This window comes from Hemicordylus capensis, chromosome 6, assembly GCF_027244095.1.
Source record: "Hemicordylus capensis ecotype Gifberg chromosome 6, rHemCap1.1.pri, whole genome shotgun sequence".
Taxonomy (NCBI): domain Eukaryota; kingdom Metazoa; phylum Chordata; class Lepidosauria; order Squamata; family Cordylidae; genus Hemicordylus; species Hemicordylus capensis.
The window spans coordinates 30,381,174-30,407,969 of record NC_069662.1 but is presented as its reverse complement, the minus strand read 5'-3'; the positions used below and the strand labels follow the sequence as shown (position 1 = coordinate 30,407,969).

Here is a 26,796-nt window from a genome sequence, read left to right as displayed (position 1 = left end):
CTTGTCATCAATATCAGGAAATAGCTTTAGCCCCTTAAATGCCTGTCTAGAGGATGAAGTCACCAAAGTGGAAGCCAAATTTATTTATGGGGCGATGAGACAGACATCCAGCCATGGTCTTTTATAGGTTTGATTTTATGGTAGTTTTAGTTTATCTGTATATGTATCATTATATTTACTCTATTTATTGTAATTCTGTATGGTTGTTGTCACTTTTGTTTCTCTTTGGCCTACAGCTGCAATAAAAGAACTAACTAAAAGCCTGCCTAGAGGCAGTAATGTGCTGGATGAGGGATAATAAACTGAAGCTGAATCCAAGCAAAATGGAGGTGCTAATTGTTGGGGTCATAATCTGCAAGGGGGATAGAACTTCTGGATGAGTTTACACTCCTCCAGAAAGAAAAAGGTTCTTAGCTTGGGAGTGCTCTTGGACCCCAATCTCGCCCTGGTGCCTCAGGTTGAGGCTATGGCCAGGAGCACCTTTTACCAGGTGCAATTGATTCTACAACTCTGCCCATTCCTCGAGGAGAATGACCTGAAAATAGCTAGTAACCTCCAGATTGGACTACTGCAATAATCTGTATGTAGGGCTTTCTTTGTACATAGTTCAGAAACTTCAGTTAGTCCTAAAGGTGGTAGTCATATTGGTCTCTGAGGTATCCCAGGGAGACTACATGGTGCCTGTTCTTAAACTGTTGCACAGGCTGCCAATATGTTCCCAGGTAAAATACTAAGTGCTGGTTATTACCTTTAAAGCCCTGAATGGCTTAAGTCCATGCTTTTCTCTGCAGGAACCCCTCTGATTAAATAATAAAGAGGGGTCCATCTTCAGGGATCCACCAATGTAGTTGCCTAGCAACAGGGACACTGCCACATCCCATCCCAAGCTTGTCAGCCTGTCAAGCAGCAAAGTAATAAAGCAGCATCCCCTCATCCCACTCTGTCTCTTGCTCCCTGCTTCTGACAAGCAGGAGGGAAAGGGGACAGGATGACAGGAAGGGCACTAAGTGCTTTGCTCCCCAGGAACCTGTTCATCTTGTGGTGACATGGGATTTGTCCTTCTCAGTTGTCACCCACAGGTTGGGGAACACACTCCCTGTGAACAGGAGAGGATTATCTTCCTTGGAGATAATCAAGAGCCTTGAATAAGGGCCTTGGAGAAGCCCTTCAGGAGAGCCTTAAAGACCCATTTTTTCCCTATCTCTATCCATTCAGTTGTGTGCGACTCTCGGTCACTCTATGGATCACTGCACTCCATGCCATCCTATTTCAGACAGCTTCCTTTGAGTCTGCCATGGTCATTCCAGTGTCATTTTTTATAATATCCAACCACCAAGTACAAGGCCATCCCCGTCTCCTTCTCCCACTGATCATTCCCAGCATAATTGTCTTTTCGAGTGAGTCAGCTTGCATGATATGACCAGAATATGTCAGTCTATGTTTGGTAATCTTAGCTTCTAGTGATATTATTGGTTTAACTCGATCTAAAACTTCCTTATTTGTAATTCTCGCTGTCCATGGGATACGCAACAATCGCCTCCAACACCACATCTCAAAAGCCTCCATCCTTCTCCTATCTGCCTTCTTCAAAGTCCAAGTTTCACAGTCATATGTGGTTATTGGAAATATTATTGCATTAACCAATCTGCATTTGGTTAGGAAACCAGTATCTTTGCTCTTCCAAATTTTACTCATGCTGATCATTGTGGTTCTTTTTAGCCTGTCTTTTAATATCTAGTTTAATGTTGATTTTAATCTGGCTTCTATGTTTTTAAAAGAATCTTGAATTTTTTAATATGTGTTTTTGAATTTAATTTAAATGGCCTGAGCCACTTTAGGAAGAGCAGTATATAAATTGAATAAATGAATGAATAAAAAATAAGCATCAATAAAAATTTTAAACATTTAAATATATATTTAAATCCTTGGACTTTTAATCTTAGTTTAGTTTGGTTTAGCTTACTGCTACAGTCATAGACTAGCATGGGGGAGGGAGGGATGAAAACCTTTAATCTTACACAACACGCTAGGAAGTAGAGATTCTCAGAGGTCTGTTGGAAGGAGATTTGAAAAAAATGATTGATGAATTAGCTTGCATGGTGGCTATTTCATTCTTATATAAATATTGCAAATCTACACAAATCTAGGTTTGTGTAGCAAGGTGTAGGATATACAAAGTCCAGCCTAGCTAATTCTATTAGGTAGAAGTTAATGTAAAGTTAACTTTTCTCTGTGTCCCCCGATGACTGAGTTGGGCTGGACTCCTGAGACCAAGCCTCCAGGAGCTTCAATTAATACTTCTCCGCCCCATGATGACACAACTTCCTAGTGTCAATGGAGACAGACCTCTTTACTGTTTCACACACACACACACACACACACACACACACACACAGCTAGAATGCTAAATTGATTATCACCAGTGGCTAGATACACACACATTGCTCTGCAGTAGCTGGATGGAGAAGGAAATCCTTATGCAACTGAAAAGATCCGTGAAGAAAAATAGTAAGTTGCTGATATACTTTATTGATACTTCAGCAGTTTACCATGGGCTGAATGTATACCCAGCATTTTTAGGTCTATGTACGCATATTTTGTTCTCTAATTCCCTCTAAACTTACTTATAGTGACATACCTTTAATTCTGATGCCAATAAATATTTCTGTAGTTTACATATGCTACCAGTTCATAACATTATTTCATTCCATTTACTTTAACAGCAACATCTACTCTCATAACTTGCAGTTTTAATGTATTAATAAAAATACTGTTGATGTTTTAATTAAAATATCCAGTTTATTTATTAATTAAATGCAATCTACCCCATCTAAAGGAGTTTTCATGAAAGAAATGAACCATACAAGAGGCATGAGGAGCTGTAGAAAATGGAAGCCCACTAGTAAAATTCCCTCCCCCTCCCCCTGTAACATATAGTGCAACGTAGGGTATTTCCTGAAGTCATATTTGTTATGCATTTTCTTTACTGTTTCTCCACATCATTGGTAACACAATGATGTAACACAATGGTAACACAATGATGTAGGAGAAGGAGTAAGATGTACTAGATTAGAAGGAAGAGGAGAGGGGGAATTGACATAAGTTGGTGGCAGCCCCATGTAAGAACCAGATTCATTCTAAGTCCCACTGATTTTAAAGGGAGAGATATATTCACATACTTAACTCTCCCAATGGCAACAGTGGAACTTAAAATGCTTGATTTGGGCTGAATCCTGTTTTCTTTGGCCCCGTTCTCAGACATAGAGTGAAACCTTGGTTAGACGAAGCTGTGGTTAATCTGTGAAGCCGAGAATCATGCCGCAGATGATGCATTAATTGCAGTTTGGCAACCGCCGGCTTCTGGGCAGAGGAAAGCTCCACTCTTCCTAGTCCACCCAGGCTGAAGCCCAGCAAGCTCCACTCCTCTCATGTCACCAGACTGTTGGCAAAGTGTCAGCATGCTAGTGAAGCTGCAACCATTGGCTGCAATTTCAAAGGGGGTGTGTGTGCCTCAACCCCTTCCTTACATTGCTCACACCACTGTCTTCCACAGAAGGATCTTGTGCCCCCACCCCCCAGGAAGAGAGGATTGGACCCCTCTCTTCCCACTTGTACTGGTCAAAGAGATACTGCACAAACAACACCTTATAGGTTTTCAGAATGCATTTTTAATGGGCAATGGCCCAAACCAGCCATTTGTCCAGCAGACATTCTATGAGATGCTGCCCCTCCTCCCCATTTCTCCAGCGACTTCTATCCACCCCCCTCTGCTTTCCCCTACACCCCCATCCCATTCATGCATGGACAGCTTGTTAGAGTTTGTTGATTTTCACCCACAATAAGTAAAACAGCAGACCACTAAGGAATGAGCACACACTCCAGTTACAGAGTAGGTAGCTGAGGATGGTTTGGATATTGCAGCTATTTAGAGAAAAGACATGGAGATCCTTGTATGACTAAACACTAAATATTTATTGGTTAAATACACTTAGATAGGAAAGACCTAGATCTAATCTAAAGGACTACATAATGGATAGGTAAGGAGAAAGAGAGATGTTTCCATCTGTTCTCTAGGAGGAAAGGAAGGATTGTGACTCAGCACAGGAAGTGCTGCAGAGTCAGTTCAGGGGTCATAGTGTAGGGACAGATAGGGAGACCCTTACTCACTGTCTCTACTCCCAATGCCCCTAGTGGTCATTAGGACACTTGGTGCAAAAGGTCGATGCAGTGGAAGTTCATCTCCAACATGGCTAGGATGAGACTGCAAGGAAGAGGGTGAGATTACTTATGATTTTCCCCCTTCAATTTTTGTTAATATTGCTCTATTTTCTGTAAAAGTTGGTAGCAGAAGAGGGGCCCAGCCCCTTTCCCTGGGTGCATGCATGCTTGGTCTCAGCCACATCTCATGAGAAGAACTGTCCATATTGAGCAGGATGTTATAGGCTATAATTGGGTATAGTTATAGAAAGTTGTTATATTGATGAACTGGCAGCACCTCTGAATTTTGTAGTTTTGTTTTTTGTTTGGTTGTTGTTTTTTTACTATGGACAATGTATGTTAATTTACTGCCCATCTGATGTTTGGGCCATTGGCCGTAAATAAAGTATCTATCAATATATCTATCAGCCCATCTGACATATTCACTATTACTGCAACAGAATCAGATAATTCTGAAAATTATAAATCTATTACATTCCAGAGTCTTTTTATGTAAGCAGAAGAATACAGGCAGCAAACTGAAGAAAGTACCCCCACTCTTAAATGAGGTTAGCAGAGCAAGTGCTCTGCTAACCCTGTTTATACAATTGTGAGTAACCATGACTGGTGGCTTTGTGCTGTGGCAACTCACAAGTAAACCCCCGACTGGGAGAGTACTCACGAGGGGCATGCTGGGACTTCTGGGGGCTGGGAGGCCTCCAATCCCCACTGCCCCTACTGGCTTGGTGATGGGGCCGGTAGTTGTGTTGGCAGTAGGGATGTGCACAGAACCACGGAGGCGTGGTCCGGCACTGGGGGGTATGTAGCTTTAAGGGTGGGGGGGTAGTACTTACCCCTCCCACCACTTTTCCCCCTCCGGCACTTGACTTTTCAGCAACGTTTTTGGGGCGGCAGTGTTCCTCCCTGCTGCCCCTGCCCCCATCATTGCCCAGCAAAAGGGGAAGTAGAGTGCATGCATGCGCCCATTGTGGGGCGCGCGCACATGGGTGATGGGCGTGTGCCCCACAATGGGCGCATGCGTGCACTCAACTTCCCCTTTTTCTGGGCAACAACAGGGGCAGGGGCGGCAGGGAGGAACACTGCTGCCCCAAAAACAGAGGGGGGGAAGCGGCTGGAGGGGTAAATACTACCCCCACCCTTAAAGCTACATACCCTCCCCCCCCACCGCCGGCCCACCCAATCCAGACCAGTTCAGAGGCCTCTAACATGGCCCTGGACTGGTCTGGTGCACATCCCTAGTGGGCAGCCAATCATCTGCATGGAGAATGGGTCAAGTCTGCTTTCTCCACAGAAGCCCTGCAGGCTCTACACACAGATTGTGTGTGGAGTCTCACTGTATTAAGCTAGTTAGTGGAGCAGTCTTTCTTCTGTACATAATCTATAATGTAACAATGAGGCCACCATGCCTAACAAATCTCTGTAGCTGAATTTCTGCTTCTAGATGCAAATAAATTAGGAAATCAATGAGATAGTTATTTTTATATAATAATAATAATATTAATAGTAATAATGATGATGTTTCCTGCTTTTTCATTCAGAAGGTGGAACAAACCTGATTAAAGCTGTGTCTGCACAATGAACGAAGTTGTGCTAATGCAACAAGTTTGTGCAGCAGCAGCACTAAAGCACAGGGATTTTCAGAAATGCACTCATGTGAGAAAGTTCCCTGCAAGATGTGTGACAGATTGAGCACTTTGTTGTGGAAGCACAGACGTGTGTCGTGTGGACACAAATTCTAGAGTTAATGAAACTAGCTAGAGCAACAGCCAGCCTTGTGCTACTTACAACATATTTGTGCAAGCACAGCTTTAATCAGGATGTCAGCCAGGGTCTGTGCAAGGAAATTCCACATGTGCAAATGTCAGGGTGACAGCTGCAAATATTTTTTTTAAAATTGAAACCATGGACAGCCTGGTTGAAGTAAATAAAATAAATTCAAGCTGTATGACAAGACTACATTGTTTTGAGGAAAATGTTAGCTCTCTCCCAATAATCAAGTTCTATAGATCCATGGATGTCATTTTAGTGTTTGTGTCTCATCTTCAGCTCTGTTTCTTCTCCTTTTCTTAAAGAACATATGCATTTATTATATTTATGTATCATTGTTAAATGGGGCATGTCCCAGACTGGTAGCTTTCAGGGGCGTAGCATCTATTGGACAAGCAGGGACAAGTGTCTCTGGGCTGAATGGGTCAGGCCCCCAAAGAGACTGCCCCCACCGCTTCTACTGTCCTGTCCTGCCCCACCGGGGATGATCACCACCCACCACCCAGAGCCAGATGCCAAGATAGGTAGCAGTGGTGGGGCAGGAGCGATGGCAGCAGGGCAGAGCAGGGGTGGTGGCGGAGAGATGTCGGCTGCCCCACCCCTTGTGTCTGACATCAGATGCAGGGGTCGTGGCTTGGGGTACAGGGACACGAGCTCATTTCACATGTGCGATAGGGCCACCCGACCTGGGTTTTGTCCTCTGGCCCCTCGGGGTCCTGCTACATCCCTGGTAGCTTTGAAACACTCTGACAACCCAGGGCCAAACTAGACTCTAATCCCATTATTGGCCCTTGCTTATTATTTCTGTGACTGTGTACACAGCATTCCAAATTAAGCATGTGCAAATTAAATTGGGGCATGAGTGATTAACCCCCCCGATCACAATCTACATTGCTCTTGTAGCTGCCATTTGCTTAAGGATGAAGTCTCCTGTTGGCATCAGGGAGCGTTCCTCTCATGGGAAATAACAGCTTTATGGGCCCCAATCTGAATCGGGATCATGGAAAGGAAAAAGACATAATTATTTCATATTCATATGCCATGGTCTCGATCCAGACCTCCACTATAATTGCTATTTACAAAAACACACAAAGAGAAGACACAAAGGTAGTGGTGTCATTACAGTAACACTAAAATCGGCATTAAGTAAACTGGCTAGAGATTAGGGGTGTGTGAGTCAGCTCAGTTTGAGCACAGCTGTACTTCACAGGTTTGGGGTAGAACTGGGCCCTGTTCAAATTGAGCCAGCTCAGAGCTGTATTGGTGAAGGGGAATCCAGTGAGGATCCCCCTTTATCAGTAAAGGACTGGCAGGGAGGCTTCCCTAAAGGTAGAGTAGGAAGGAGAGGAGTAAGCAACTATTTATGAGCTATATGTGGCAGCTGTGTCAGCAACAGGGGGGGACAGCATGGGAGGCAGCAGCTCCCCCACTCTTGCCAACCTCCCACAGAGTGGGCAGGGCCATTGGCGGCCTCCTTGGGCCTTCTTTGGCCCAGCTCAGGCCTCTGTGCTCCGTGCATGCACAGAGGCCTGAGCCATTCCCAAAAAAGGCCTAAACAAGGCTGCTGCTGGCCCTGTCTACTCTGAGGAGGCCAGCAGAAGTGGAGGCAGCTGCTGCTGCCCCCACTGCCCCCACCTCCCACCACTACCACCAATGCAGTATTAGTAAGTAGTTGCTTACTCCCCTCCTACCCGCTCTACCTTTAGGGAAGCCTCCCTGCCTCGCCCTGCCCCTCCAAATTTATTGGTAAAGGGGAATCCTCCCCTTTACCAGTACAGCTTTGAGCCATTTTGAACATGTTTGACCGTGCACAATACTGGGCCGAGTCAGATCGAATATAGTCCAGATTCAAGCAGGAACCAGCAAAAACAACACATCCCTACTAGATAGTTGCAGCAGCAGCATTGTTGTCAAGATTAAGAATGGTGGCCTCTTAAATAGTTACTAAAATAGCCCACTGTTGTTTACAGGCCCTTTGTGTTTCCTTCTACAGAATGCAACAGGCTTCTACATGCAAAATGTCCAATGAAACTTCAGAGTCTGGCTTTCTGCTCTTGGAATTCTCGGAAGTTCGACAACAGCAGATGCTATATTTCATTGCCTTCTTGATGTTGTACATGGCAATTGTGTCAGGGAACCTCCTTGTAATCTCTGCAATTGCTATTGACCACCACCTTCATACCCCCATGTATTTCTTTTTGATGAACTTGGCCATGCAAGATGTAGGGTCTGTTTCAGTTATTATCCCCATATCTTTGTTCAATTCCCTGATGAATATCAGGCATATTTCGTATTCTGGATGTGTTGCTCAAGTTTTCATGTTTATTTTCTTTTTAGGATCTAATTTTTCCCTTCTCACAGTCATGGCTCATGATCGCTATGTTGCTATTTGCAACCCGTTACAGTATGAAATAGTGATGAACAAGCCAGCTTGCATACAAATGATTGTCAGTGTATGGATCACTGGTCTTCTTTATGGGGCATTACATACCAGTGGTACCTTTGCAGCTCCTCTCTGCTCTAATGTTGTCAACCAGTTCTTCTGTGAAATCCCGCAGATACTTAAGCTCACTTGCTCTGATTCATACCTAGTTGAATTGGGTTTTTTGGTGCTTAGTGCTCTGCTTGGGTTCGGTTGCTTTATCTTCACCATTGTAACTTATGTGCACATCTTCACTGCAGTTCTGAGAATCCCTACAGTGCAGGGAAAACAAAAGGCCTTCTCAACTTGTCTCCCCCACCTCACCGTCTTCTCCACATATGTATTTACTGGCTGCTTTGCCTACCTAAGGCAGCCTTCTAACATGCCTTCACATTCTGATTTGGCATTTACAGTGATATATTCAATGGTACCACCCTTGTTAAATCCAGTGATTTACAGCATGAGAAATAAGGAGATGAAAAATGCTCTGCAAAGGCTTTTCCATTTAAGGAGCTTCTTCTAAGACCTCAGGCAGATATTCTGATTAAACTAAATTCAATTCAATTCTGATTTAATTGATCATTCTAATTAAATTACTACTAAGGAGTTACTCTAAAGGACTGCTAAATATCAATGGGACTTTTGTCAGGATGGCAACTACCAACTCCAAATGTTCTTCTGTCAGTGAGAATGCTGCATGTGTTTAATTGTGGATGTAATCTCTGTCCGAAATATTTGCTAACTGTTAGAAACAGGTATGGGGACACATTATCTATGTAACAAAACCAGTCTTCCTCCATTCCTCTAGTTCACCAGTTACATCATTTACATTTCTCTTATCAGATCACATTGCCAGCTAATAGTTTTGCCTCTTTAGAATTTTACGTTTAGTTGGCTTTCTACATCTAATTGTCTGCCCTGGAAGTGGGTAGATCTGATGGTGGTAAAGCATACCACTGAACCCACAAAGGAAATGGACAAGGGGGTGATTTTTAAGAAATCTTTCCCAAAACCCCCATAGGCTCCTTTGGAGTTTTGTGGGAAAAGTTAAAAAAAAATTATAAATCACCCGTTTGCCCATTTCTTTTGTTCGTTGGGTGGCAAGTAGCACCCATCATGACCTACCACCTAATACATGTTTGTATACCTAGGAGCTATCCATGGGGGGAAAGAGTGGGGTGCTTTGAGTTCCCCATTGTTCCCTATGGCCAAAACACCTCAAAAAAAATGAGCTGTTTTGTCTAAACAGCCTTTTCAATTGCTATTTTGACAAAACCTTTTTGCCGTTTTGAGTTTCATTTTGAACTTGAAAGAAAACACAAAATCCATTTGTATACATCCTTACTAGAGTGCTAGGCTTTTCCCCTCTTCTGCAGCCCCGCAAGAGTAGAGAGTTGTTGTGGGGATCACTTTTTGTGGCTCTCTCCTCCCTCCTAAAGGACTGTTCCATAGGAATATATCCCTGAAGGTCACTATTACTGGATTACCCACCCTTGCACTAATAGAAGTGCTGTTCCACTTGTGTAAATATTCTCGTTCCAGTTCATTATTTTTAGAACATCTGTGGTATGAAGAATATACACTGTAGTCTAGTAATTACCATTTGTGAGCCAGTTATAGGAAACCTTGGATGAAATCCCTGCTCATAGAGTTCAATGGGTAATTTTGGGCAAGGCACAATTTTCAGGCTAAAATGTAAGTCATGATAAACTCAGCATAATGGATGATAAACCCTTCCTTGCAGCTCTGACATCCTTGGAGGAAAAGTGTTGTTGCCAATGGCAGATTAGTGGATAGGCAAAGTAGGCACTTGCCTACAGCATCAAAATTTGAGGGGGCATCAAATTTTAACACCCCTTTCTGGGTGCAGTAGCTGTGGGAAATGGGAAAGTTCCCTCTTTTACCTTTTAAAAGTTTCACTGCTTGATGGAATGGGGATGGCAAGAACATCTTCCTGCCTCCCAAACGGGTTGCAGATGGGCCAGTCTGCAAAACGTTTGGGGCCTTTCTCCACAGACACAGGGAGGCCCAAAATGGGCTACAGACTGGCCCATTCAGACATGTGGGAGGCAGAAGGGGAGCTGGAAGAAACTCTTGCTGCCCTCGCTGCCCCCATCCTGCCATGCAGCAACATTTTTTTAAAATGTAAAAGAGGGGATATTCCCCACACCCTCTCTCCATGCAGCCACTGTGGCTGCCCCTGCCCCCAGAGAAAGGCAGCAAATCCTTGGCTGCCTATGGGTGGCAAAAAGCTTAAACTGCCCCTGGTTGTTGCAAAGTAACTTGAAGGCACTGCAGTAAAATGTGAAATAAATTGACATCAAAGTCCCCAAAACAATTCACGTACAATTAATTTTTACTGTATAAGTATCACTTCTTGTGAGCCAGTTTGTACTTGGGTTCTCAAGTTCATTATTTTATACATAAATCAGCTCTGTATGAGAGCAGACCCACATGCAAGGTTGATTCTTTTCACCACATGTAGGTCTTCTGAAGAGGAATGTTTTGAATTATGCTTGCCTTTACCCTTCATAATTCACATGATATGGAACCATTTCACATTTAGATAGCTAAACCCAAAATATCAGCCAGTTGCAGATATTATGCTATATGAACATACAGATATCTATATTATATCCATACATGTGTTTGTGTGAATTGCAGTACATGTGTTCATTTTAAAGGTGAACCTGGATACAAGACCTTCAAATGCATTACAGATAGGAAGTATACTTCTGTACCTGCATTCAGCAAAACATGTGAATGACTGTAACCGATTTACAAATCTGTACCTGTGTACGCTGTGCACTCATTCTATGGTTTTGAGTTTTGAGGAAACTGTGTTATTGGGCCTATCATGTTCTTGTGAACTAAATTAATCCATACAAGAACAGATATCTGTCTGGGCTCAGGCTGTTGGCTACCACCAGGGGCCAAACCACATTCCGTGCATGCTCAATCAACAGGCACCCGAGTGAAGGGGAAACCATTGCTGCAGCCCCCACAATTCTAATTCTTAGTGTGGCTCATGGACTGACTGACATTAGAGAGAGAGAGAGAGAACCAGACCCAAGGCTACTGAAGAAATGTAAGCTTTATTGTAAGAAAATAGAATCATAACTGGAGCATCTGGGCAATACTATGTGCAGCAATCAGCAGTTAAAGCACAATTCTAGCTTTCTGATGTTGGATGCATGTAAGCTATCTATTCTTACTGATCAAATTCAAAAACAACAGTTTCAACTGAGAAGGGAAGAAGACTAATGTAGGTGAACGCAGGGAGAGGAAGCCGGGGTGAACGGGGGAATAGAGGTGAGTAAATGGAGGGAGGCTGGAAACTGAGCAGCCCAGACAAGTGGCTGCTGCTAATCAGTAAAGGGAAGACGGGGAGGATTTTGAGAGGAAAGAATCCCCAGAAAGCAATATTACCCCATCTAGGCTTGGCAATCAGGCACGAAATTCCGGTTCGAGTCACTCAGGCTGGCAAGTGTAGGAAGCAGGCATCTCGGATCAGGCCCAGACAGTAGTGTCATAGGGTACTTGCCTCGCATGCAGATTACATAGTGACGTGCCAAACAAGCTCTCTCTATGAAAACTGACCTCTGTCAATACTCAAGAGTGAGACAGTCAGTCAGACAAGGTGGATTGCTTTCCTTATTGCTCTGCCATATTGCCTAAAGACAACCTCTCTTATAGGGTTCAGATTCATAGATCTGCCCTTATAGTTTTCAGATGGATTTTTCCATGCCTGTCAAACCTCATGCTGCAAACAATTGTTCTAGACTCAGCATATGTGCACTTCCAATCATCCCCCTCTCCATCTACATGGTGCTCTTATCACTAAAACTCTGTATCTGAAGAAACATGTAAATAACTTGCACCGGCACCTCAGTAAAGTTATGTAAATAACTTGGGTCAGGACAGGGAAGGGTGACAAAGAAATAACAAAAGGAGGGTGTGGGTACCATATGAGAAAACTGGATCATGGTTAAATGGTCAGTATTTTTCCCCAGTTACCTTGTGGAGCAGCAGGGAAATGCTTGACTAACAATCAGAACGTTGCCGGTTTGAATCCCCGCTGGGACTATATCGGGCAGCAGTGATATAGGAAGATGCTGGAAGGCAGCACCTCATTCTGCACGGGAGGCAATGGTAAATCCCTCCTATATTCTACCAAAGAAAACCACAGGGCTCTGTGGGCACCAGGAGTCAATATCAACTTGACAGCACACTTTACCTTTATTTCCACCCACCATGCATTTCAATATTGTTAGCATTTCAGCAATATAGTAATATATAGCAAGCACTGTTACTATGGCACAGTAAGATTCAGACTGCTCCAGACAGATGGGTGGGGGGAACCCAGTAATATCAGCATTATATTGGAGTAACAAAACTCTGACAAGAATGCAAAACATTGCTCAAGGCACTTAGCAGTTATCTAAAAGTATGTCTAGTAATTTTCCCATTTTCTCTGGGTGACTGGTTTACCTAGAACCTAATCATACCCCTAACCAAACAAATCTCTTGTACAAATATTTGGGATAGACTCAGGCCTTAGTCTATCTATTGGGGGACCTTTGAAGGTAGGCCCCAGTTGGACCACCTGCGACTTACAAGGCTGTATCAGTAAGAGCCATGCCACTTCTAAAAGTCTTCCATCCGGCCTAGCAAGGAGGAGGCAACAGTGCTTATGTTTGCACATATACATATGCATACACATATCTTTCTCTATATATCTCTCTCTCTCTGTGTGTGTGTGTGTGTGTACACATGTATACAAATGTGTATAAGCTGCTTCTGCTGTTTTTGCTATGCATTTGGGTGGGTGAAGAGAAAAAGTGGCCAGGCAGCAAATTGTTCTTAGCCTAGCATTTGCTGGAGGAACTGCAGAACTGAGAGCAGCAGCAGCAGAAGAAAGAGTGAGAGTGGAAGCAAGAGCTGGAGCAGCAGAAGACACCCCTGCCCCCCCAACCACAGACCGATTGTGACAGGCCAGAGGCCTATTGTGACACATTCATGACTCTTTGCCCCAACAGGGGGAATACCTGGCCCTGTTCTGTACCTAAACTGGCAGTAATGGCACTCATTCCTTGCCCACATTCTTTGAGAATGCAGCTCCAAGTTTGGAGAGTTACTGCGTGGATGCGAGCCCAGACAATTTGTATTTTCTAGACCCACTCAGATGTCATATATTACTAAGAAGCCCAGAGTTGTGCTAAAACCCCAGATATTTGTTTTAAGCCAAATAGTAGAGAATATGATGTCACCTCCCAGGAGATAGGAAAAGAAGCGGTGGGCTGGGTAATTGCAGCAGCAATAGGAGGAGAGTTTGTATACAGTAGATAGATAATGAGAATGAGGGACAACCATTGATGGAGGAGCGATGCAGTTCCACCCCAGCCGGTATTTTCACTGCCCATCTATTCACCCATGTCCGATTCTCTCTCTCTCTCTCTCTCTCTCTCCTGAGCAAAAGTGAACCCTGTCCGTATCTAACCCTGCTCCCTCTACTTTCATTCATTTGGGTTTTCTCTACAGTCGCACAAAGCAACAAATTACTGTTTCTCTAAAAATGAGCAGAAACGAAGGTTTATGAGCAACAGGGCATGGCTATTGCCTAGATACATAGGTTGTTTGTTTTTCTTTCTTTCCTGAGATTGACCTTTTTTTTTTCAAGGGAATTCATCTGTCCTTTATCAGGAAGATGTACTTCTCCACATGAATGATTTGGAAAACCGCAACAACTTTGAGATTTCAGTTACAACAGGTGTTCAAAGGTATACAATCTTTCAATACTAATGTTCAGTGACATCCTTAATGATATCCCTGGCACTGGGAAGGGCTACACTTCCCAGCACAGTCCATCCATGATTTCCAAGGTGGTCCAGGGACTCAAGAGGACTCAGTTTCCCTTAAATGAGCACCACCCAATGTTGGGCAAAGTGGAGCACTGCATGATGAGAATGGTTATCTCCGCATGGAGCCAGGGTGACTCTACAGAATGTGATTGTTAGTGGACGCTTTACACAGTTCCAATAATCAATTAATCAGGAGGCCGCAGTTAAGGTTGATGGGAGCCAAGACAGGCCCCTGGCCTTACAATAAAGAACAGTGAGCTAGGCCTATTTTCTCAAGTCTTCCTGTTGTGGGTCTTTAAGAAAGAAAGAAAAATCTGTATCTAATTCCATTTTATGGCAAGATGTGTTCTTCACCTTAGGCGTAGGAGATGGGGACATGCTACCATATCATATCATGCTCCATCTCTAAATCACAGAGCAGCTTACAAAGGGCAAAGGATGAAATCTTACATTCTGTGTGCAGAAGAAAAAAGAATTCAGAGCAGCTCCATAGGGTTCCAGCATAGCTGATCCCTTCTCCACTTGGAGCTTCTGGGGTGCACTGTTGCCTAACTGAACTCACTTGGATTCTTCAGGTCAACCAATCAAGTTGAACAGAGCCTCTCTTATGTTTTCTATTAATTCTTTATTTCAAATATATCAATTCCACTTTTCTGAGTGGATTTCCAGTTTTATTTCCATTAAAAACACCTTTGAGCATCCTTCACCTGCAAGGGCAGGCCGTTCTTGAGGCGAGATGAAGCAGTTGCCCCAGAAGACAGATTGTTGAGGCACCAACAGGGCTGAAAGATGGCCCTTGTCACCATCAGAGCAGCTCTTTGGGACTGATCTGCCTTTTGCAAACTTGGCAAGGATCAACACTGCTTTCACTCCTTTCTAAGCTTGCAAGCAGCATGAGGAGAGAAGAGGAGGCTGATAAAGCAACCTTTCCACTTCCCCACTCCCATGCACTTTCAAAGCTTTAATGGATCAGATCAGTTTTGAAAAGGTATTGGAACCCATCAAGGATACACATAGGATGTGCACATAGGATGCAGGATGGTGCTTAAATGAGGAAACCATTATAGAATCCACAAAAATAGACACACATGCAATGTCACTAAAACTAAATTATAATTTTTCCTTAGGTTTACATTTGCATTGCAGAGCCCATCCATCCATCCATCCTTCAGCCAAATAATCTATTATATACACTATTTTAAAAGAAAATAGATACAAACACTGAGAAGATTCTCTTGACCGGCCAAAAGTGGACTAGGGGAGCCTAGCCTGCTTTTGGGCGAGAGTGAGAATCACAGGCGAGCCCGGTTTAATCAAAGCAGGTAACCTGCTTAGGTAGCCCTCCCCTTAGACGAGGTTAGCAGAGTGAGCGCTCCACTAACCCCATCAATTTGATCATGTATTGCCACGCCGCAGCTCCGCGCTGTGGCAACACATGAGGATACCCCTGCCGGCAGGCTAAAATAAGCCTCACAGCCCTGGAGGGGGGTGTCTCGCCAGGATGCCCCGCACACTCATGCAGGGCATCCTGGAAATTCCAAGGGCCACATGCCCTCAATCCCCGCAGCACCCGCCAGCTCCGTGATGGAACCAGCAGTCGTGGGTGGCTGATCCAGCTGCCCAGAGCTTCTGGCTTGCTCATCTGCCCGCTAACCCCATTCAGGCAAGTCTCACTGATCGTGAGACTCTCCTTACTATCTTTTTTACACTCTCTTTTACTATTAAACACTATTTCTTAAGAAAAAATGCTTTATGTCCTGATGGGACAGAATATAATCCAAACATAACAATTTTAGGTCCCAATGCTTTCAGTGGGAGAGATGTAAACATGTGTTTAACTTTCCCACTGATATCAATTTGATTTACAATTTGTTTTAACTTGAGACAGGGCTTGCAGGAGATTTTTACTGAAACATATATGTAAAGGTGAAATTGTTTCCTAAAGTACATACACTGGAGATTTCTTTTTAATGAAGAATTGGGGAGACATTCGGAGAATAAGCTTCCAGAATGCCTTTTTAAACTCTGTGTTTCTCATGGTATAAATCAGGGGGTTCATCACTGGTGGCACAATGCAGTATAATATGGAAACTAAAAGATCTAATGCTGATGGGGAACTGGCAGTTGGCTTTAAATAGGCAAAAGTGCCACTTACCACACACAGCGAGATGACAATAAGATGTGGCATGCAAGTCGAGAAGGCTTTTTGCTTCCCCTTTGTAGATGGGATTTTTAGAACTGCTCTGATTATCTGAACATAAGAAAAAATAACTAGTGTGAAATATATGAAACCTAAACCAACACCAAAGGTAATAATCCAGATTTCAGTATCATAAGAGCCAGAGCAAGCAATCTTGAGTAACTGTGGGATTTCACAGAAGAACTGATAGATCACATTGGAACAGAACTCCACTGTGAATGCATTTCCAGTATACAGTATTGAATAGAAGAGGCCACCAAGCCATGCACCCATTGCCATCTGGATGCAAACTTTCTTGTTCATCACGGTCTCATAATTCAATGGGTTGCAGATGGCAACATAGCGGTCATATGCCATGACTCCAAGGAGTAAGAAATGAGATATCATGAAGAAAACGAGGAAGAAAACCTGGCTCACACATCCAGAATATGAAATGGCCTGGGTGTTCATCAAGGAATTTACCATGGATTTGGGGACTGTGACTGATATAGAGCCAAAGTCTTGAAATGATAGATTTTCCAGAAAGATGTACATGGGTATGTGAAGATGATGGCTGTAAATGATGACTGTGATGATGAGAAGGTTTTCCATGAAGGCCACCAAGTAGATGATTATAAAAACGATGCTGTGGTATATTTGCAGTTCTTGAATATCTGCAAATCCATGCAAAAGAAATTCAGTCACTCTTGATTGGTTAGACATTGTAGAATGCAGATTTTTGTTTTTCCTGTGAAATGGAGATATATCTGTCTCCTTCTGATGCCCTGTTGCAGACTGAGAGATGAGCTGACACACTCTGAATATCATTCTCTTTGCTGTGGCAGTTGAGGGGGCGGGGAAAGTCTTGGCAATGCCTTGTATGAGTGTCTCTTCTCAATGTGCCCTCAGGGAAACCATCCCTCAGGAGTAATGCAGCTTAACAATTCAGGCTCAGATGAGCATGTGAGGGTGACAATGTGGGTATGTTGAAGAGATCCGAAGTGCTGCTTAAGCTTATGTAATGGCTTATACTGATGGAATGTTTTTGTTTTTTGTTTTTTTAATCCTTTTCAACTGAGCAGATGGTGCTCTCCATACTAAATCAGATGCTACTTTGGGAACCCTCCTGTGTTACCAAAGAACTTTGGGCAGCGTGACTAACATTCAAAAGAAATCTAAGATCTTCTTGGACCCACATAGATAGTTAACTGATAGTTTTGATTAATTTTTAATAATCTCCAATAATTATGGATTTCTGCTTGCCTTTAACCTTCATAACACATGCTATTGAACCAATTCAGTTTTAGATATCTGAACCCAAAATATCAGCCAGATTTTCCCATTATGCTTTATGAATGTATAAATGTCTGTACATCCATACATGTGCTTGTGTGAATGGAAGTACCAGTGTTCATTTAAAAAGTGAACCTGGATACAGGCCCTTCAAATGCATGGTACAGATAGGAAGTTTACTTCTGTAACTCCACTCTACATAACATGTGAATGGCTGTGCCTATGTACAGATCTGTACATGTGTACACTGAGCACTGGGTGTACAAGAGTTGAACAAAATTTGTTAATTGACATATCATGTACTTGTGAATGAGATGAAGCCATACTAAAACAGATTTTGGGCTCAGGCTGTATCAGTAAGAGCCACGCCACTGTTACAAGTCTTCCATCCAACCTGGCAAAGTGGAAGCAACTTTGCTCATATGCGCACATATACATATGCAACAGTGCATGCTGCTATTGTTGTTTGCTGCACATTTGGGTGGATGAGGAGAAAATGTGGCCAGGCAGCAAATTGTTCTTAGCCTTGTCTATTCAGCAGCAACAGCAGGACTGAGATCAGCAGCCAAAGAAGAATGAGTGAGAGTGATTGGGAGCAAGGGCTGGAAGCTGCTATGCTGAGTCAGACCATTGGTCTATCTAGCTCAGTATTGTCTACACAGACTGGCAGAGGCTTCTCCAAGGTTGCAGCGAGGAATCTCTTTCAGTCCTATCTTGGAGAAACCAGGGAGGGAATTTGAAACCTTCTGCTCTTCCCAGAGTGACTCCATCCCCTGAGGGGAATATCTAGTGCTCACACTTCTAATCTCCCATTCATATGCAACCAGGGAGGATCCTGCTTAACTAATGGGAAAAGTCATGCTTGCTATCACAAGGCCAGCTCTCCTCTCCTCAGACCAGCTCTCCTGGTCAGCTGGAGCAGTGGAAGGCTGCTCTGTCACCCAGTCAGAGACTTATTGTGACAGGCAGCCCTACTACCCATTGATGATTCTCTCCCCCAATATGGAGGATACGTGGCCCAGCTCTGTACCTAAACTGGCAGCAATGAGCTAGCACTCACTCATTGCCCACATTCTTTGAGAATGCATCTCCAAAATGTATTGTTTGGAGAGTTACTTCATAGGTGCGAGCCCAGACAATTTGCATTTCCCAGCCCCACTCAGATGTCATATATTGAAAAGAATTCCAGAGTAGCCCTACAAACCCAGATGTCCTTCTTCAACCACCTGGTAGAGAATGTGAGGTCACCTCCCAGGAGATAGGAAAAGAAGTGGTGGGCTGGGCAACTGTGAGGAGCAATAGGAGGAATGTTTGTATGCAGCAGAGGATGAGCAAGAAGGGCCACCATTGGTGGAAGAGCGATGCAGCTCCATCCCAGTCTGTCTGCTCACTGCCCATCTGTTCATGCATGTCCAGACCAGTAGCTTGCTTCAGTACATGAGTGTTTCTTTCTCTCTCTGCCCTGGGCAAAAGCTAACTTAGAAGACTCAGACACTGCCTGTGTCTCATCCTGCTTTTCTAATTTCATTGGTTTGGATTTTCTCTGTGCCCCAGCACCTTTTAATTTATTTCTCTTTCCCTTTGCATAACTGCAGCTTGAGCCTATGCATGCTTCCTTGGAGGCATATCCCAATGAGTTCAGAAACTTTATTAAGCATTTTGGTCAGTTACTTTATTAAAACATACATTTTTGAATACATTCACACAAAGCAACAAATTAGTGTTTCTCTAAATATGAGCAGAAATGAAGATTTATAAGCAAAAAGGCATGGCTGTTGCCTAGACACATGGTCCCCCCCCCACTTCCAGAACACCCATTTTTCAAGGTCATCTGTCCTTTATCAGGAAGATGTACTTCTCCACATTTCTGAGTGAGAAAAAATAATAACTTTGAGATTACAGTTACAACTGGTGTTCAAAGGTGTACCATCTCTCAACACTGAGGTTCCACCTAAGAATCACGTCAGTTACTTACAACTTTGTTTTTGCTAGATATAAAATGTTCCAATGAGAGGTCAATGAGATATTATTGTATCAGAAATTATGGGCAAATTCAGATTAGAAGTTACATGAACAGAATGCTTCCACTCACACAAGGGGAAGGAACAATTTTTGATGATTCAATTTCCTCTATGAAGTTCCCCCATGCACAACATTTACTCTGAATGCTTCCCTTTGAGATTTATTTTAGTTTAAAGTGGAGGGTTCAAGATGAGAATGGTGTAGTTAGAAGGGTGGCACCAAAGGTGTTCAATACCTTCAGTTGCCAAAAGACAAAACAAAAACAAAAACAAAACCCCCAAACCCTGCAGTGAGCCCTTGGCAGGCTAAAACTCTCTACTCTTTCCTGTTAGTCTGCAATATGGATTCCACATTAACTGTAGGCAAAATAATGTGAAAATAAAACTTGAAGGCTTTGTGCCATGAATGATTAAAGATTGTTTTAATGGGTGTACACTGTTTCCTTTGATGCTTTTCTTTTGCTATGCCTTTGGTTAAAACAACAATAGTTTCTATCTTCTCAAAATGGAACAGAGACACGTGCAGTTGTTTACAACACATCTAATATACATGGGTGGTGTTTTTTTTAATTACTAGAAGATACTCGTGTTCCAATCACAGATAACTACATTAGTACATACCTCAAAGAGCTACAACAGTGATCTTCACTATTTTTCAAGTTGGGAAACTGGGGGAAAAAACTTTCAATGTGAGAGCCGTTCCCACTGTGCTAACTTCTGTACAGTTCTGCACTTTTTCAGTGTGGGGAGAGCCGTCTAAAAGATTCTGAGCCCCCCCCCCTTAAGAGCTCTGTGGGGAAAGCGCTGGGCAGGGGCTTTACTTAAAAGAGCTGGGCCCTGGGCCCACAGCCTGCCTTTTGGCATTTATATACAATTAACCGCACTGCACATGATTACATACATTTTTAAGGTCTTCAATATTATAATATAGCACCTATGAAGGTGGAAGCAGCAGAGAGCTAAGTGAGGCAAGGAGCTCTTTCCCATGCTCTGTACAGGTGCCTCCACTGCCGCACTTCTGTTCTGGAAGAGATCATGGAGAAGGAAGTTACCAATGAGATTCAGGGCTCTGAGCAATTCATTGTGGGCCTGTTCATGATGGCCTGTACCCTAATGATATCCCTGGCAATGGGTAGGGCTACACTTCCCAGCACACCCCATCCATCCTTTCCAAGATGGTGCAAGAGATCAAGAAGGCTGTTAAAGGAGCCCCCCCCCCCTCACAGTGCTGGACAAAGTGCAGCACTGCATGATGAGAATGGTTATCTCTGCATGGTGCCAGGTTGATTGTGTAGAGTGTGACTGTTGGTGGAAGCTTCACACCACTCCAAGAAACAATTAGTCAGAGGATCACACTTAGGCTTGATGGGGACCACCACAGGTCCCTGGCCTTAGAATGAAGAACATTGAGCTATACCTATTTTCTCAAGTCCTCCTGGTTTTTTTTGAAAAAGCAACCCCTCCCCACACACACAAACCTGATAAATTCAGAGACTATATCTAATGTCATATTCTTGCAAATTGTGTTCTTCGCCTTAGGCTTAGGAGATGGGGACATGCTGCCATCTCCTGGCATACTCCAGCTCAAAATCACAGAGCAGCTTACAAAAGGCAAAAGATAAAATCTTGCATGCTGTGTGCAGAAGAAGAGAGGAATGCAGAGCAGCTCCAACAAAGGCTTCCAGCATAGCCCTTCCCTTCTGCACTTGGAGCTGCTGGGGTACACTGTGGCCCTGCTGAACGCACTTGGATTCTTTATTTAAAACATTTCCATTCCACTTTTCCGAGACACAATAAAAACACCTTTGAACATCCTTCACTTGAAGGGGCAGCCTATTCACGAAGCAAACTGAAGCAGTTAGCCCAGAAGGCAGATTGTTGGGGCACCAGCAGGGCTGAAAGATGGCCTTTATTGTCACCATCAGAGCAGCTCTTTGGGACTGATTTGCCTTTTGCAAACTTGGCAAGGAGCACCTCTGTGCTCACTCCTTTCTAAGCTTGAAAGCAGCATGAGGGGAGAAGAGGAGGCTGAGGAAAGGAACCTTTCCTCCTCTCTTCTCCCATGAACTTTCAGAGCTTGCAAGGATTGGTTTTGAAAAGGAATGGACCCCACCACAGACATTGGGCCAAGCAGCATTTTGGAGCTTGCCTTAGGAGCTACAATACCTTTGGCTGCCTACCTTATCTCATTCTTGCCCCCCACCCCATCCTCCTTCTTCTGGGAGAAGTCTGTATGTTAGGAACCTGGGAAGGGCTAACTTGTGGATCCTTGATCATAGGATATAAGAAGCCATGGTTGTGTGAAAGCCCATCCACATCCTATATGTAGTGCACACAGGATGCAGGATGGTGTCCAAATTGGGAGAGGTTTATAGCATCTACAAAAATATACATAGCAGCAATGTTACTTAAATGAAATTATATTTTTCCATAGGTTTATATTTCCATTGCGGACACCATCCATTCATCCATCCCTTCATCTAACCTTCCTATTGTACACACTTTTAAACAAGAGAATAGATACAAACAATTTATGTCCCGACAGGACATAAACTAATCTAAGCAAAACAATTTTAGGTCCCAATGATGTCCGTGTGAAAGATGTGAGCGTATGCTTAATGCTCCCACTGATATCAATTGACTTAAAGTTGTTTAACTTGAGACAGCCTGCCAGAGATTTTTATTGAAATATGTATGGAAAGGTCAAACTATTTCCTAAAGTGTATATACAGGAGAACTTTTTTAAATGAAGAATTGTGGAGAGATTCAGAGAATAAGCTTCCAGAATGCCTTCTTTATTTCAGTGTTTCTCATGGTATAAATCAGGGGGTTCATCACTGGTGGCACAATGCAATATAATATGGAAACTAAAAGATCTAATGCTGATGGGGAACTGGCAGTTGGCTTTAAATAGGCAAAAGTGCCACTTACCAAAAACAGGGATATGACAATAAGATGTGGCATACAAGTCGAGAAGGCTTTTTGCTTCCCCTTTGTAGATGGGATTTTTAGAACTGCTCTGATAATCTGAACATAAGAAAAAATAACTAGTGTGAAATATATGAAGCACAAACTAGCACCAAAGGTAAGAATCCAGATTTCAGTATCATATGAGTCAGAGCAAGCAATCTTGAGTAGCTGTGGGATTTCACAGAAGAACTGATAGACCACATTGGAACAAAATTCCACTGTGAATGCATTTCCAGTATACAGTATTGAATAGAAAAGGCCACCAAGCCATGCACCGATTGCCATCTGGATGCAAACTTTCTTGTTCATCATGGTCTCATAATGCAGAGGGTTGCAGATGGCAACATAGCGGTCATAGGACATGACACCAAGGAGGAAGAAATGAGATATCATGAAGAAAACGAGGAAGAAAACTTGGCTGACACATCCAGAATATGAAATGGCCTGGGTGTTCATCAAGGAATTGGCCATGGATTTGGGAACTGTGACTGATATAGAGCCAAAGTCTTGGAATGACAGATTTGCCAGAAAGATGTACATGGGTGTGTGAAGGTGACGGCTGTAAATGATGACTGTGATGATGAGAAGGTTTTCCATGGAGGCCAACAAGTAGATGATTAGAAAAATGATGTTGTGAAATATCTGAAGTTCTTGAATATCCACAAATCCAAGCAGAAGGAATTCAGTCACTTTTGATTGGTTAGACATTGCAGTGTGCAAATTTTTGTTTGGTGCCTGTGAAATAAAGAATATTTGTCTATCTCTTTCTCATGTCCTGTTCCAGTCTGAGAGACAATCTGACACACTCTGAATATCATTTTCTTTGTAGTAGAAGTTGTGTGGGGAAAAGCTATGGCAATGGCTTTTATATGTGTCTCTTTTCAATGTACACTTAGGGAATTCAGCTCTCAGGAGTATTGCAGCAGAACAGTGGAGTTTTGGATGAGCATGTGAGAGTGACAATGTGTGTATGTTCACATTAGAAGAGATCGAAAGTGTGTTTAAGCTGGTGTAAGGGTGTGTGCCATTGGAATGTTTAAAAAATCCTTTTTAAATGAGAAGATGGTCTTCTCCATACTATATCACAAGCTGCTTTTGGAACCCTCCTGTGTTTTCAAAGCACTTTGGCAGTGTGGCTAACATTGAAGATAAATCTAAACCTTCTTGGACTCATGTAACTACATAATAATAGACCCAAAGAAGCAGCCCAAATTCAGTGGAGTTTGAGCTGAATTAAGGTCAACACCCAAGGAATGATACAATTTGTTATAATCATCCCACCTCTCTCTCTCTCTCTCATGTTTATATCTCCCTATCCTATATAATAAACCCCTAAGGTACCTACGTCCGTGTCTCTTGCAGGTGTTCCGCGCATGCGTGTCATGCGCGGATGCAGCAACAGAAACTACACACACAACTGCATGCGCGCGTAGTTACCGTCTCTGCGTCGTAGGTCCGCGTAGCAACCTGTTACACCTGAGGCAAACCTGCGTCCGTGTCTCTTGCAGGTGTTCTGCGCATGTGTAGCACGCACGGACGCACCAACGGAAACTATGCACGCAACTGCATGTGCGCGTAGTTACCGTCTCTGCATCGTACGTCCGCGTAGCAACCCGTTAAACCTGAGGCAACAAGCACAAGGAGGTCCACGTCCCTTGCCCTTGAAGAAAGACTGTTCTCTACACAACTCTTCTAGAGCCCGTTAATGTAACGGGCTTAATGTCTAGTATAAAATAAGGGTGGTTTACAATTTAAAGCAAACAACTAATTCCTAAAAGTCACATAAAAAGAAATTAAACCTACCATAAATAAAACTTTAAGAAGTTAAAACATCATAAACTAAAAGCCTGGTAATATTTGATAATATGGTAGAGTTTGAAGCCTTTTTCTCTCATTTCTATCCATGCTGTGGAGAGAGCTTCTTCTTCAACTAACTTGTTATCTTTTTTTAAAGGGAGAAAATGGAGTTTGTGATATAGCATGGAGGTTTGTTGTACAAAGAGAAAAAAAGTTGAATCTTGGTTTAATAGTCTTGAAAGACAGGAGAAATGATGCTTTTTTGTGTTCAAGTATGTTTCAGAGTCTTTAAAAATTCATAACCATCTCCAAAACAGAAATGCTTCTGTGGTGGGGGGTAGGGGGTGGGGAGGGACTTTTCCCACATTTCTTTCCTGTGTTTTCTGCATTTACATAAAGGAAGTCTCTAAAGACCAAGTAGAAATCAATAGGTTCTGCCCTAAGAAAGTTAATCATGATTAAACACTCTTGAAATCAATGAGATAATTTTAGCACAACTAACTTTCTTTGGATATAACCCAATGAACGGCACCAATACATGGGCTAATTTATTTTAGACTCTTTGGTTTCTATTAAAATATTCCCTTCCTCTGGAGAAAGGAATCTTCCCCAGTGGAAGGCAAACATTCAATACAGGAATGAAAAGTTTCATTTTTCTTGACTCCATATTCAAATGCATAGAAAACAATCTAAACTGCTGAGGATGGAGTCGCTGAATATGTTATAGGTGGTCTGATTGTTTTTGATTTGAAAATTCCTTGATTTCTTATTGTTACTTGATGGCCTGAAGCCCAGCTCAAATTCATTATGCCTCTCAAATTTGGGGCAAATGTGAAGGTTACTCCTCAGTGGAGAGTGTGATGCTGCTGAATGTATTGCCAGATTGAAGAGGTCCTCAAAGCTTGACGTCCTTTCCCCTGCTGACTTGTGCCTTGCAGTAGTCATAAGAAGCATGTGTGAGGGCAGTTGGTCAGAGCTCAAAGTGCTTCCACAGTCCACTGTTTGCAACAGTCTTCAATCGTTTGCGTGATGGCAGTTCTACTGGGCCCTCTGGCTGCCCACCCCCCTACCCCAACACCGCCCTCCATTTGGGGCTGAGAAGGGCAAGGCTCAGCAGAGTCCTCCTCCATTCAAGGCTCAACAGCAGGGCTCTCACTGAGGGTGGGATCAGTGGGGAGGCAGATGGAGAGGGCTGTCTGGTGGGGCTAGCTTCCCTGTGTAAGAGCTTTGGAAGGGCATTTTCTAGGGCAAAACTGAGCAGACTGCTTCCAAGGTTTCTGGATAATTCAGGCTTTATTAGGCCTACAAGTAAGAGATGCACCTTGTTTGCTTTTTTAACTGTTTTTCAAAACTCTCAGGAAATTCAGGTGCTCTTTTGACTTCCTGATACATGAGTGAAGTTTAAGTTACAAAGGAAAAATCAAGGGCAGAAAGAGTGTAACCAGATTTGCAGGATATGCTAACCACAGGGCTGTCTGGCTGGGCTAGCAGCCATCAAGCCCTCTTCCTCTGCTTGTGCCATGCAAATATCAGCTCCCCCACCAGGAAGTGCCGCAGGGCTAGCAAAGCCTGCATGGATAGCAAAGCCTGCATGCCACTTTACTGGGGCAGAAGACTTGGGGAGTGGGCAGCTCCCCCCGTGCCTGCCTCACACCTGGCAACCACCACACAAGCAGGGAGACCCCTCCTTCTGTCCACCACTCTGGTTTGAGCCTTGCTCTGGATCCGATGAGTGTCGGCCATCACCCTGACCCTGGATGCTTTTAGTTAAAATAATAATTAAGAAAACACCTACAGTAGCAGCACCTAGCACCCACAAAAACAACACAGCAACACTCCCCCTACAGGCTGGCCGTATTTAAAAACCAAATCTAGGAGGGCAAGGGATTGAAAACTAGATTTACCCTCAGGTGTCTTCTACTTTTGCCCTCTTCAGCTGGAGTCCAGGGGCTACAGGCCCTCCACCTGGCACTTGCACGCAGCCAGAGGGGGGCAGCAGGGACCCCCAGCAGGGCCACCCACTCACTCAAACAACAGAATTATAAAAGCGAATGAAAATAAATTAAAAAAGCTTAAATCTAAAATAAATAAATGCATAAATGTGTGTGGGGGGGGGAGTGGATGAGACAGAGAGAAAGAAGCCCCTCTCTGTCTCAGACTAGTCAAGCCCAGTCAGTGGAGTTTGAAAAACAAAACCTACAGGAGAAGAGCGTGGCTGGCTGGGCAGGCAGTAGGAGCCAGGCAAAACAGTGCTCTCTCCTCTTCTTT

General features: G+C 43.4%; 3 protein-coding genes across 3 annotated transcripts; 1 reads left to right on the top strand and 2 right to left on the bottom strand.

The window, feature by feature from the left end:
• Positions 1 to 8,003: 8,003 nt before the first annotated feature.
• LOC128331098 (olfactory receptor 14A2-like) lies at positions 8,004 to 8,930 on the top strand. Its single transcript, XM_053264456.1, has one exon. It carries the CDS (start codon positions 8,004 to 8,006, stop codon positions 8,928 to 8,930), a length of 927 nt encoding a protein of 308 aa, XP_053120431.1.
• A 7,277-nt stretch (positions 8,931 to 16,207) lies between these two features.
• LOC128331097 (olfactory receptor 14A16-like) lies at positions 16,208 to 17,170 on the bottom strand. Its single transcript, XM_053264455.1, has one exon. It carries the CDS (start codon positions 17,168 to 17,170, stop codon positions 16,208 to 16,210), a length of 963 nt encoding a protein of 320 aa, XP_053120430.1.
• Positions 17,171 to 19,617: 2,447 nt separating this feature from the next.
• Positions 19,618 to 23,439, bottom strand: LOC128330109 (olfactory receptor 14A16-like). Its single transcript, XM_053262425.1, has 2 exons — positions 22,541 to 23,439; positions 19,618 to 20,075 (listed from the first exon to the last, which is right to left on the bottom strand). The coding sequence occupies exons 1-2, from the start codon at positions 23,437 to 23,439 to the stop codon at positions 20,000 to 20,002; spliced, it is 975 nt and encodes a 324-aa protein (XP_053118400.1). The 3' UTR covers positions 19,618 to 19,999.
• Between the last annotated feature and the right edge of the window lie 3,357 nt (positions 23,440 to 26,796).